Source organism: Echinops telfairi, unplaced genomic scaffold (assembly GCF_000313985.2).
Source record: "Echinops telfairi isolate 266 unplaced genomic scaffold, ASM31398v2 ScPeMD7_7458;HRSCAF=8496, whole genome shotgun sequence".
Taxonomy (NCBI): Eukaryota; Metazoa; Chordata; class Mammalia; order Afrosoricida; family Tenrecidae; genus Echinops; species Echinops telfairi.
Genome location: NW_022111358.1, coordinates 49,589,518 through 49,602,457, shown reverse-complemented (window position 1 = coordinate 49,602,457; position 12,940 = coordinate 49,589,518). Strand labels below are relative to the sequence as shown.

Below are 12,940 nucleotides of genomic sequence, written 5' to 3'. Positions count from 1 at the left end.
CCAACTTTTCATGGCGGAAGGAGTCAAAGGCCTCGGTCTGCAAGACAGGGCTCTGCTGAACCCCCATGTCTGAGAGCAGCTACTGGTGTACCCTAAAGACTGCTTCCCTCCTCACATTTCCTGGATGTTGAACTCTAATGGCAGCAGGAAACTGAAGGAAGAGCCTCTTGCCCTTGAATTGGACAAGGGGTAAGGTTCAAACACCCCCAGCTGCTGTCGTCACTCCCGCGTGCTCAGAACCGAGCCGTGCCCAGACGGGCTTCCGTGGGGAAATGTCAGGAGTACATCAGCAGGCCCTATACTTTCTAGGCACCTCTGGGCTGCTCTAACTTCCAGTCTTTCCGTGAACAGACAAGTATGTTAACGGACTGCATCACCCCGGGACTCCAGGCAAGGGTCAGCTTATAAAATATACCCTCATTCCCCCGCCCCTCCTTCACCAGCACACCTGACTTGCTAAGCCTTTTGCAGGATCTAAGAACTGTGATTCTCACAGGAACTCTGCAGGGACACATGGTTATTTTTCTTGTTTTGTAGATAAAAGCATTAAGGCTCACGGGCCTAGACTTACACTGGCTGAAGTATGCCACTCCACACTTTTAATTTTCATTCCCTATCATACCTGTCTGCAATATGCTAGTGTCACTATGTGTCCTTGGGTTAATGCCATCCCATAGTGACCTTAGAGAACAGAGGACAACTGCCCCACGAGGGTTTCTGGGCTGTGATCTTCATGGCAGCAGACCACCAGGTCTCTTTCCTCTCGAAGCAGCAGGTGGGTTTGACAAGCTGATCGTTCAGTACACAGCTGAGCACTTCACCACTGCACCAGCAGGGATGTTTACTCTGCTATAACATAGATCACAGGGTACCTTATACAGGAACCTTGGTTGCATAGTGGTTACACATTGGGCTGCGATCTGAAAGGTCAGCAGTTTGAAACCACCAGATGCTCCTCCAAAAGAACCGTCTCTGAGACTCGTGGGCAGTTCTGCCCTGCCCCACAGGCTCACTGGGAGTCACCCTGGACTCGATGGCAGTGAGTGGTTGAGTGCCTTATAAATGGTCACCATTAAAAAAAAATCAAACAACTTGCTTTTTAATTGTAACAGAAAATAATCATTTCCTTACTCCTGGCTAGTAGTAGAATATAGCTGGATAAGGCAACACATTTTAAAAATCTCCCCCTATAACTAAAGGGAACCAAATTACTGGTTAGAAATGTGTCTACTGAAATAGAATCATGATCCTCAGACTGTCTGCCTTTTAAAACCAGAAAGCTTGTGAACCCCTAGGACTCTAAGGCAGTATCCCCACAACAGTATCCCTACCCCACAACCCCTTGGTGCAAAAACTTACCAAGTGTAATAAAGTGTGGAGGACACTGAAGTCACCAGTCAGGCCCAGATTCTCTTTGACCCTCAAGATGACCTTGGCCGCTACAGCAGCCTGATACAGGCAATGGTACTCCTTGATCTGCTCAACACGCTCCTGTACCCAATTCCTGTGATTGTGCTGATTCACATTGCACATGACCTTGAATTCTGAAGTAAGGTCGTCGTATTTATTGATGAAGTCTGTGAAGATGGTATTGATTTCGTCAAAAGTCACATTTTCTGACATAAGATCCTGATACAATCTAGTGAACCTTTTGTAACATGGAAGATACAAATCATTATGCATATCTGTAAGGTGTAATATTTGCTTTTCTGAATTCTCTTTATGCTCCTTCAGCGATTTGGCTGCTTCTTCCCAGAACCTCTTGAAGATGTGGCTGGCCTTCACAATGTCTATGTTTTTTGCCATTTCCCGTATCTCGCGGCTCAAGTTGTAGTGTGTAGTGAGATTATACCACGGCTCCATTTCTGATTTGGTGATTGGTCTAACCGCCACAACATCCCTTAATCTCTTATTGCTGAGGTCTTCAAGATGTTTGCTTGCAATCTCTCCAAAGTCCACTTTTGGAATCATAAGGGAAAAACGTCAAATCAAACTTTGAATAATATTATTATCTTATTTTTCTTTCCCAGTATTTCTTCTCTAAGAAAACTGACATAAATATAATTGCTTATCCCCCTCTTTCCCCCTCCCCCGCCTTTTTCTGTCTCAATAGGAAAGCAGGCATCTTCTCCTTGTCCCTTGGGCTTCTTTATCAAGTTTTATAATAAAGAAAATTTTGTAATTTCTGGAGAAAGAGGACAGTTTGCAAACAGTTTGGATTTACTCTCAATCCCTCACTAAAGCCAACTACAGACGGAATGGTTGTCCCAAATTAGTAGCCTGTAAGAACAGGTGGACAGACCAACTAATATCACTGAATTTTCTACATACAGAGAAACTGGTTATACTGCACCATGGATTGAATGTGTCCCCCCCAAAAGATGTATGAATGAGGCCAGGCAATGCTTCGCTCTTTGGCAGTTGTAATGATGGAACAGGGCAGTTATGTATGAGGTGCTCTGGTGCGATAAGCCAGTCAGTTGTAGGAAGAAGGGTAGGATACAAAACCCTAAATCCCGTCACAGCACGTATCTTCTGTAACGGGAGTTTCCCTGGGGTATGGTCTGCAACCCGTGTCACAGCTGAGATACATGTTTTCAGACAGTGGCATAGTGGGTTATGCACCAAGTCAGTAGTTTGGCACCTCAGGAAAAAGATGAGGTTCGTACTTCGTTAAGGGGCCACAGTCTCAGGGCCGTTCTGCCCCAGTGCTAGCCTCACCTGCGGGGTGCTCTGCATCAGAATTGACTCAGTGGCAGTGAATTCTCTTAAAATAATCAAGACTTTCCAGACAGATGAGGAAAGTTTGTCACATGAAAAGGAGCATTCAAAACAAATCAACAAATGAAAGGAACTTTGAGGAAATAAGAGATTATTCACAGAAAAGAAAACCTCTCAACTAAAAAAGACATTAATAATCTCAGAACCACAAACGATATGAAGATAGAATTTTAAAATTATCATTAAAAAAAGGACTCCTACAAATTAAGTGTCTATGAGAATTTAAAATGAAAAATTCAACAGACAGTTGAGTAAAAAACAACAAAAAAGAAAATACAAGTGAAGAATTGATGAAAATGAAGTATCTAACCATTCCTGGAAGTCCAATATCTAGTTACTACTATAGCAAGAAAAGAGGAGAGAGAAAGTCGTCAGAATGTAAGTGAGGTAATTCAGGAGAACTCAGGATTTAAGGGCTGGGTTTCCAAGTTAGAAAGACCCACCTATGCAGCACAATGGACAGAACACAGCCCTACGACGTGACAGATCAGTATGAAGTGCCAGAGTGCTAGACACTGAAAAAAGAGTCCTGGTGGCAAAGTGGTTATGCATTGGGCTGCTAACCACAAGGGCAGCAGTTCAAAACCACCTGTGGGTTTTATCTGTGGGAGAAAACAAATGAAGCTCTTTGTTTCCAGGAAGAACTGTAGTCTTGGAAATGCACAGGGGCTGTTCTGCCTTGTCCTAAAGGGCTTCTCTGAGTCGGCATCGACTGGACAGCAGTGAGTCGAGTATACTTTTTAGGGACAAAAAAAAAAAAATCTCAAGAGCATCTAAAGAGAAACCAAATGCACATGGAATTGATCAGTAATTAGAATTACACCTGGCTTCTTATCAATAAATTTGTAAAATCTATAGCAGTCAAGGGGCAATAGATTCAAAATTTGAACAATGATTTCTTTTTTTTTTTAAATCATTTTATTAGGGGCTAATATGACTTTTATCACAATCCATACACACATCAATTGTGCAAAGCACATTTGTACATTCATTGCCCTCATCGTTCTCAAAACATTTGCTCTCCGAACAGTGATTTCCAATATGTAATTTTGTTGACACTAAGTATCATTTTACACTTAACCCAATCTAATGTGAGTACATATTTTTAAATATGTAAAAAATCAGCCTACTCCTTCACCGTTTTCTCAGAAAATTAATATAACATATGTTCTACAACTCCACAGGAGAAAGAAGAAGTCAAGGGAGACAAAAACAAACTCACTGCCATCAAGTCGATTCCATTTCATAGGCCCAGAGGGCCGGTACCAGTTGCCCTTGTGGTTTTCTGAGACTGTAACTTTGTGGTGGTAGAAAGGCTCTCTTAAAGAGGAGCCTTTCTGGTGACCTTGGGGTTAGCAGCCCAATGTATAACCCCTCTGCCATCGGGGCTCCTTCAGGAAATACAAAAGGCCTTCAAAAAGTTCATAGATGATGATGGGAAAATAGATATATGTGCAAATATTTATAGGTTTAGTATTAAGGTAGCAGATGGACAATTGGGCCTCCATCCAGTACTCCCTCAATGCAAGAACACTTTGTTCTATTAAATTGGCATTCCATGATGCTCACCTTCCCAACACGATTGCTGAAGACAAAGCAGGTGCATAAGCAAATGTGATGAAGAAAGCTGATGGTGCCCGGCTATCAAAAGATAAGCATCTGGGGCCTTAAAGGCTTGAAGATAAACAAGCGGCCATCTAGCTCAGAAGCAACAAAGCCCACATGGAAGAAGCACAGTGGCCTGTAGGATCATGAGGTGTCGATGGGATCAGGTATCAGGCATCAAAGAACAAAAAATCATATCATTGTAAATGAAGGGGAGTGCGAAGTGTGGACCCAAAGTCCATCTGTAGGCAACTGGACATCCCCTTACAGAAGGGTCGTGGGGAGGAGTGTAGCAATGATGAAACATACAATTTTCCTCTAGTTCTTAAATGCTTCCTCCCCCACCATCATGATCCCAATTCTACCTTCTAAATCCAGCTAGACCAGAGGATATACACTGGTACAGACCAGAGCTGGAAACACAGGGAATCCAGAATAGATGAACCCCTCAGGAGCAGTGGCGAGAGTGGCGATAGAAAGGGGGAACAGATTATAAGGATCTACATATAACCCCCTCCCTGGGGGACGGACAACAATAGAGTGAAAGGGAGATGTCGGACAGTAGAGGACATGACAAAATAATAGTAATTTATAAATTATCAAGGGTTCATGAGGGAGTGGGTGTGGGGAGGGAGGGGAAAAATGAGCTGATACCAAGGCCTCAAGTAGAAAGCAAATATTTTGAGAATGATGATGGCAACAAATGTACAAACGTGCTTGACACAATGGATGTATGTATGGATTGTGATAAGAGTTGTATGTGCCAATGAAATTATTTTTTTTAAGTTCATAGATAATGCATATTATGAAAAGACTGTGTATTTTCAAATCATTTTGGCACTAGAATATACCCGTACTAACTTAATGTTATCAAAAGATGTGTTGCATTGGTAAATCTGCTGCACAATATCTCTTTAGCGTTTTGAAAAGCAAGGATGTTACTTTGAGGACTAAGGTAGGCCCAACCCAAATCATGGTATCTTTAATTGCCTCATATGCATGTGAAAGTTGGACATTGAATATGGAAGACCAAAGAATTGATGGGTTTGAATTATGGCGCTTGTGAAGAATACTGAAAGTAACATGGACCCAAACCAAAAATGTTATCAATGTGAATGAGGGGGAGTGCACAGTGGAGACCCAAAGTGCATCTTAGACAATTGGATATCCCCTTACAGAAGGGTCACAAGGAAGAGATGAGCCAGTCAGGGTGCAGTATAGCACGGACCAAACACAACTTTCCTATAGTTCTTCTCCTCCCCCCCCCCACCCCCTATAGTTCTTTAATGTTTCCTCCCCCGCTCACTATCATGACCCAAATTCTACCTTACAAGTAAAGCTATATCAGAGCATGTACACTGGAAACATAGGGAATCCAGGACAGATAAACCCCTCAGGACCAGTAGTGGGAGTGGTAATACCAAGAGGATAGGGGAAATGCGGGCAAGGAGGGAGAGGGAGCGGCTACTGATCACAATGATCTACATACATATAGCCCCCTCCCAGGGCTGCGGACAGCGGAAAAGTGGATGAAGGGAGACATCAGTCAGTGTGGGACATGAAAAAATAATAATTTATGAATTATTAAGGGTTCGTGAAGGAGGGAAAGTTGGGGAGGGAGGGGAAAAATGAGGAGCTGATGCCAGGGGCTCAAGTGAAGGTAGAATGTTTTGAAGGTGCTGTTGGCAACAAATGTATAAATGTACTTGACACAATGGATATATGTATGGATTGTGATAAAAGCTATATGAGCCCCCAAGAAAATGATTTAAAAAAAGAAAATACTATGGACGGCCAAAAGAACAAACTAATGTCTTGGGAGAAGTACGGCCAGAGCGCTCCTTGGAGCAAAGATGGTGAGACTTTGTCTGACATACTTTGAACATGTTGTCAGGAGAGACCAGCGCCTCATCTTCAATCATGAAGCTGGTGCGAGATCAAGCAGTGCTGCTCTGCTGTGCGTAGGGATGCTAGCGGTGGGAACCAGCTCAATAGCAGCCAGCAATGGCCACCACTCGCTATGCCTGCACAAGACCGAGGGCGGGGCACGAGGACGGGAACGACATCAACTTGGAAAGAGCCCCTATCAAAACTACATGAATCTAGGTAAATTTGAAGAAAGAACCAATCTTGATGTATTATTAAGTTTATAGAGACAATGTCCTAAGATACCTTTGGCTTACAAAGAACTCATTGTTAGAAGGGACGAGATGAAGGCGAAGCCTGGAGCAGACCATCCACACCATTTTTAAGTGAACAATTAATTTTGCTTGATCGAGGATTAATGCCAGAATCAATTGCCAACACCGTAGACACCTTAATTTATTGAGCTTAAGAAATTCTGACTAAAAATTAAAGTTGATCAAACTTTCCATTCAATGGGGTAAAAAGCCTGCTGTTCCCCCTAATCAGTTGTAGGCAAGAGCTGAGCTTTCAATGGAAGTTTTAAATAATTCAGATCAGGATCTGAAATTTTTCTTTGAAAAATTATAACAGGAGATGAAATATGGCTCTGCCATTATGATCCTGAAGACAAGGTGCAGTCAATGAAATGGCTACCAAGAGGTCCAGGCCAAGCCAAAGTGGACCAGCCCAGGGCCAAGGTCATCGCAAGAGGTTTTGGGGATGCTCAAAGCATTTTGCTTGTTGACTTTTTGGGGTTTCAAAGAGCAAGAACATCTGCATATTGTGAAAGTGTTTGGAGAAGGTTAGCCCAAGAGGTATCAGAAACTCCTCTGGAAAAGCTTCACCAGAGAGTCTCTCCACCGTGACAGTGTTTCTGCCCATTCCCCTCATGGAACAAGTACAGTATGCAAGAGTTTTGACGGGAAATTAGGCATCCACCGCACAGTTCTAATTTGGCTCCTTCTGACTTCTTTTTATTTCCTAATCGTAAAAAAAAAAAAATCTGTAAAGGGCCCCCATTTGTCTTCAGTCCACATGACTGCGACAATGTGGTGAGATTCCCACGACCCTCAGTTCTTTAGGGATGGACTTGAGTGGCTAGCGTCTTTGCTTACTAAAGCATCTTGGCTTTGATGGGACCCGTGTCAAGAAATAAATCTTATATTTTAAAATTTCATCTTTTCATTCCATTCTTTTATTAACTCATAGGTCTACCCCTAGAAAGAGACACAGGACTCCCTAGGAGATGGAGGGAGAAGTTAGGCTGGCAGTCCAGTCCAGCTTGAGGCGACACCTTCTGAAAGAGCAAACTGATTGTCTTGAGAGGAAATTCAGGGCTATAAAGAAGGAGTCTATTTGGAAATTGAATAAGAAATAAACACACAGAAAATAGGATATATAGAGAAAGACAAGAATCATCACTTTAGAGAAAACTGTGCAAAAAAACTTAGGTACTCATGGTCTACCCCATGGCTTCATTGTGAGCACCGTATCTTCACACTCATGGTACGGTAAACTAAAATGATGAGCTAACTGGGTGTCAAGAGCAATGGAAATATTATGTGTGCAGGACACAGGTATGAAAAGTTAACCAATCTAAATCATTTTACACAGAGAAAGAAAATGCAATTAAAACTATGTACGTCTGTACGCATGTATGTAGAGAAGCCTCCCCTCCAGAACAAAGCACTGCTGTGGTGACCAGTCAGCAAATCTTCTCTAACCTTTGTGTCTTTGAGGTCCCTCAACCTTTATTTAAGTTCTTCAGAATACTACCTTTTATCAGGTGTTTCACTGCCTCACACAATTGTAAGAGATTATCAACGCATTTCTTCTCTCTATTTAGAAATAGATGTTCATTCCCTCTGTGTTTCAGCACAGTCTTCATATCGTGTTCTTTCTCCTGGGGTGAAAGACTTTTACTCTCTGGGGGAAAAAGAACCAAAGAGGTAACCCCACAGATCAGACCAACACATGCTTCTCCCCAGCACCCCGTCTTCCGGCTCCCTCTGCCCGAGCTCCATCGACGCGGCCGGGGCAACCGGCACAGCCACTCTGCTGACACAGCGCCTCCACACGAGAGCCCCTCAGAGCAAAAAGGATGACGTGCCCTGACTTTGCCCGTTTTTGATCTCTTCCCCACCATGCCCCCGAGAAACTTAAACCTCTGTGACGTTACTGGAGAGCTGAGCTACTCGCTGTACAGCTCGCCTCTTTACTAAAACACACACACGGGCTCGGACACCCCTTGTCCCACTAAGTCCTCAGGAGGCTCAAGTCCCCACCTCTGCGCGACACGTACTTATTTCCCAGATGTCGAGAAATTGAGCCTTGTGCTTCTCAAGCAGCTCCAGTTGTCGCACGAAAATCTGCCCACTTAGGAGGTCACCAACGACTTTTGTGAACACAGAGTCCGCGGTGCCCATCAGCCTCTTGACATCCTCGGTCATGTTTGCTAACGTTTTCTCGTCGGATCCTGATCAGGGGAAGAAGACAATTAAAACTGTGGACTCCCACTTCCTTCCAGCCTCATGTCTTTGAATTTCCATTCGTATCCCCATTTTATTCTGCTCCAATTTTCCTCTAATACAGGGTTGGGATAGGAGAGCAATGTATGTTTCCAGATTTGTTAATCACTTCTGAACCTCAGGCTTTCACCCTTAATCTTTAGATGTTATCTGCATTCATCTCCAGATGGTTTCTTTGATCTTGAATATATTTACCCAAACAATCAGGCCAACCACATATGTCAGGTGTTTAAAAACCCACACCATCTCTTTGTAGCTATACTGAGCACCTTTCTTAAACTACAGCAGTCTCCTTTCAGAGTTCATACCTTTCCACCCACCTCCTTGTTGAAATTTGCCCAGGGATTCCACACAGTACATGGAAATGTGGATGTGAAGCTGCTGACCTGAGATATGAAGGGGACCTTACATTCTGTAGATCTTGCCTATCCTGAAAAACTTATGTTCAGTTTAGAGGGCAGAATGTTAAGATATATAATGATAAATCATCAAAAATATCATTCCTAGAGGATACTAAGAGAGTATAGTTTTGTGAAGGAGCTCAGGTGGCACAGTGGTTACATGCTCAGTCACTAACCCAAAGATTGGTGATTCCAACCCTTCGCCATGCCACGGGGAAAAGCTCTATCAATTTACTTCAATGCAGAAAACTCCATAGGAAGTTTTATCCTGTATTTAGGATTGCTTAGTGTCAGAATTCACTTGATAGCAATAGGCATAGTACTTAGAGAAGACTAAGTTTATATGTACTATTAAAAATAAATACAGCTGATGAGCCAGTCAGGGTGCGATGTAACAATGATGAGAAATACAACTTTCCTCTAGTTCCTAAAGGTTTCCCCCCCGCTCCCACTACCATGACTCGAATTCGACCTTGCAAGACTGGCTAGACCAGAGGAGGTACACTGGTACAGATAGGAACTGAAAATACAGGGAATCCAGGACGATGAGCCCTATAGGACCCGTGGTGTGAGTGGCAAAACAGGGAGGGTAAAGGGAGAATGGGTAGGAAAGAGGGAACCGATTACATGGAACTGTGTGTGACCTCCTCCCTGGGGGACAGACAACCGAAAAGTGGATGAAGGGAGACGTCGGACAGGGCAAGATATGACAAAATAACCATTTATAAACTATCAAGGGCGCATGTGGGAGGGGGGAGCGGGGAGGGAGGGGAAAAATGAGGACCTAATGTCGGGGGGTTTAAATGGAGAGAAAATGTTTTGAGAAACTATGTACAAATGCGCTTTACACAATTGATGTGTGTATGGATTGGGATAACAGTTGTATGAGCCCCTAATAAAATGTTTTTTTAAAAAAATAAAAATAAATAAATACAGCTTTATTCATAATTGTCCAAATTTGGATGAAACCATGCTTTCTTTCAACAGGTGAATGGATGACGAAAAGGATACATCCATACAATAGATTATTATTCATCAATAAAATGAGCTATCAAGTCACAAAAAGGCATGAAGGAATTAGAAATGTACACTGCTAAATAAAAAAGTCAGTCTGAGAAAGTAACATACTATGACCCCACCCATATAACATTTTTGAAAAGGCAAAACCATAGCAAACACGAAAAGATTAGTGGTTGCTGGGGGTCAAGGGGCGGATGGAGGGATGACTACACGAGGCCCAGGGTGCTGTTAGTGCAGTGAAGCCCTTCTGCGTGAAGGTGACGTGTTGGACATATGACATTAGGCATCTGTGAAAACCCATTTATCATTTGTTGCTGACAAACAGAATCTGACAGATGGCAGCCACCCCTTTCCAACCAATGGACTGTACCACATGAAAAGTGAACCCCAAAGAAATTATGGACTCCATTTGATAATCATGTATCAATACTGGTTCATCAGTTGCAAGCAGTGTGTGCCACACAAATGGCAGATGTCAACAGTGGAAAACTCTGTTCTTGGAAGGTAAAGAGATAGATAATATGGTAACTCTACTGTCAGTACAACTTTTCTGTAAATCTAAAACTGCTGGATGAAATAGTGTGTATTTTAAAAAACCCGCAAACACTGTATTTTCAACTGAGAAGCTTTTAAAAACTGATGTTGCCATAATACTACATCGGTAGTCTTATTTTATTCTACAACCACCTTGACTTGTAGGGAAATTAGATGCTTTGGTATGTCCTGGTTATTTGACAAAACCAAAACTCAGGATCTCTAACATAGGATCTCTAGTCCCACATCCCCAGTTTCTCACTAAATATGAGTAAAACTACTTGCATGTAAGGCTTTAAGGTGACATTTTAGAGCAACATATACTTCCTGTCTTTGATTGCACACATTTGTGGTATAGAGGGAAAGCGAGAGGATTAGCATTCAGTTTTATGATAGGTCAAGGATAATGAGTTGAACGTTTTACTTTGATCTCAGAATAAGATAGATTAGGTTTTAGGACCAGACACATTTCAATGGACTTTCAGCTCTTCATACTTAAGATGGCTGAGACCCCGGGGAAGCCCCATTAGACCCCAAGGCTCCCCTTCCTCACGTGAAGGCCGAGGGTTTTAAGAAGGGCTTGCAGGACTCTGAGTACATTGTGTTGGATCTCACCCGGCAGTACCATGTAAGAAAGACTCTTGACAGTCTGCTTTCTTGAGCATCATAGCCGGGAAATCCCTAGGAGTCATTCTTCTCTGCGCCGCAAGGGGTTGCCATGACGTGTCGATTGCCGCTGACAACACATGCCGGCACAGAAGCTGGTGCCACGTAGGTATTCAGTGAATGGTGGTTTTTAGGATCTGTTCAGTGGTTCATGAGGGAGAGGGAGTGTGGTATTAGGGGGTGTGTGTGTGGGGGGGGGCGAGTCCCCCATCGCTAGTCTTGGGTTCAGCTTTGATAAGAGTCCCAGAGTGTCCCTTAGACAGCATCAGCAGTGGAAGAAATAGCTCAGCAGTCGGCAATCGCCATTATCAGGAATCTGCGAGGTCTTCTGGATGTTTTGGATAACTTCGGTAACAGGACAGGGTCAGTTATCGCATCAGCTTCCCTCCTGTCTTCTGGGCCTTGCTGGCTGAAGAGAAATCTATCTATCTCCTTTGCCTCAGCCCCGCTTGGTGGTCCATGTGGAGAGAGGGGGAAGGGAAGGAGGACAAGGGGAATGGGAAACAGGGGAGGAGAGGGAGCCGAGGAGAGGCCAAGGGAGGAAGACAGAGAGAGAGGGAGGGCGAGCAGGATCTGTTCTTATTTGCCCAACAGGGCAACCTTAGCCTTCTTGGATCCCTCAGCCAATCCGCTGCTTCAAACACCAGCTCATCCCCCTTTTGAGTTACTCTCTTCCTCCTCCTCCCGAAGCCAGGAGATGCCCACTTCTCAGCTCAGAGGGTCCTAGCCCAACCCCACATACCTAATACTTTGAAGATTGGCTTGATATCCGGCCCTGTGAGCAGGTGCTTTAAAACCTCATCCATGCCATCCACAGCTCTCCCATCATGCATTGGCCAGGACTTGGCAATCACGGCAGACACGATTTTGCCAAGCTCCAGAAATTGGTCATCAGAGAATCCATCAAGGATGCTGGTCTGAGACTACAGGATAGCCAAGAGAGGGAAAGTTGGAGGGAATGTGTTTTTATCTTACTGGTTTGTTTTCAAATAGCAAAAGCCAATGACCCACCCAGGGCTCTTTCGGGGATCTACTGTCATATGTGGCACGAGGCCTTAAAGAAGCAAGTTAGTTAGATACTTCATTGCCGCCTTGAAATGGATAGAACCACTTCCACATAACAAATCTTCCTTTCAAAGGTGTCACATCTTTGGAGGCTTTCAGTGCACACCTACTAGACAAAGGGTAGCAGATGACCTCAGGAAGAAAGGTCTTTTAGGAGCTGCCTGCAAGTGTGATTGAATGGATTTGAAGTTACCTGGAAGTGGCTGTGGTTTTACATAGCCCATAACAGCATCTGTAGTTAGCTCTCATCAAGTTGGGCCCCAACTCAGGCACCCCATTTGGCCTCATGAACAATGGAATAGAATGCTGCCGCCCAGTCCTGTGTCATCTCCATGATCTGTTGTGAAGTAGACCATCGGGACCCATAGGACTTCTCTCTGCTAACTTTAAGAAGTAGATGATCGGCTATTCTTTTGAGTCTCCCTCAGTTGGAAG

The 12,940-nt window shown here is 43.6% G+C and overlaps 1 protein-coding gene across 1 annotated transcript in view; it reads right to left on the bottom strand.

Moving 5' to 3' along the window:
* The window catches only part of LOC101642691 (E3 ubiquitin-protein ligase RNF213-like), a 128,770-nt gene that overhangs the window by 90,621 nt on the left and 25,209 nt on the right, over nt 1–12,940 (bottom strand). Inside the window, exons 13-17 of the mRNA XM_045299521.1 lie at nt 12,183–12,257; nt 8,594–8,767; nt 8,068–8,217; nt 1,360–1,958; nt 6–37 (exon numbers count right to left, since the gene is read on the bottom strand). Coding sequence (XP_045155456.1) covers nt 6–37; nt 1,360–1,958; nt 8,068–8,217; nt 8,594–8,767; nt 12,183–12,257 — 1,030 coding nt within the window. The remainder of the gene's footprint in view (nt 1–5; nt 38–1,359; nt 1,959–8,067; nt 8,218–8,593; nt 8,768–12,182; nt 12,258–12,940) is intronic.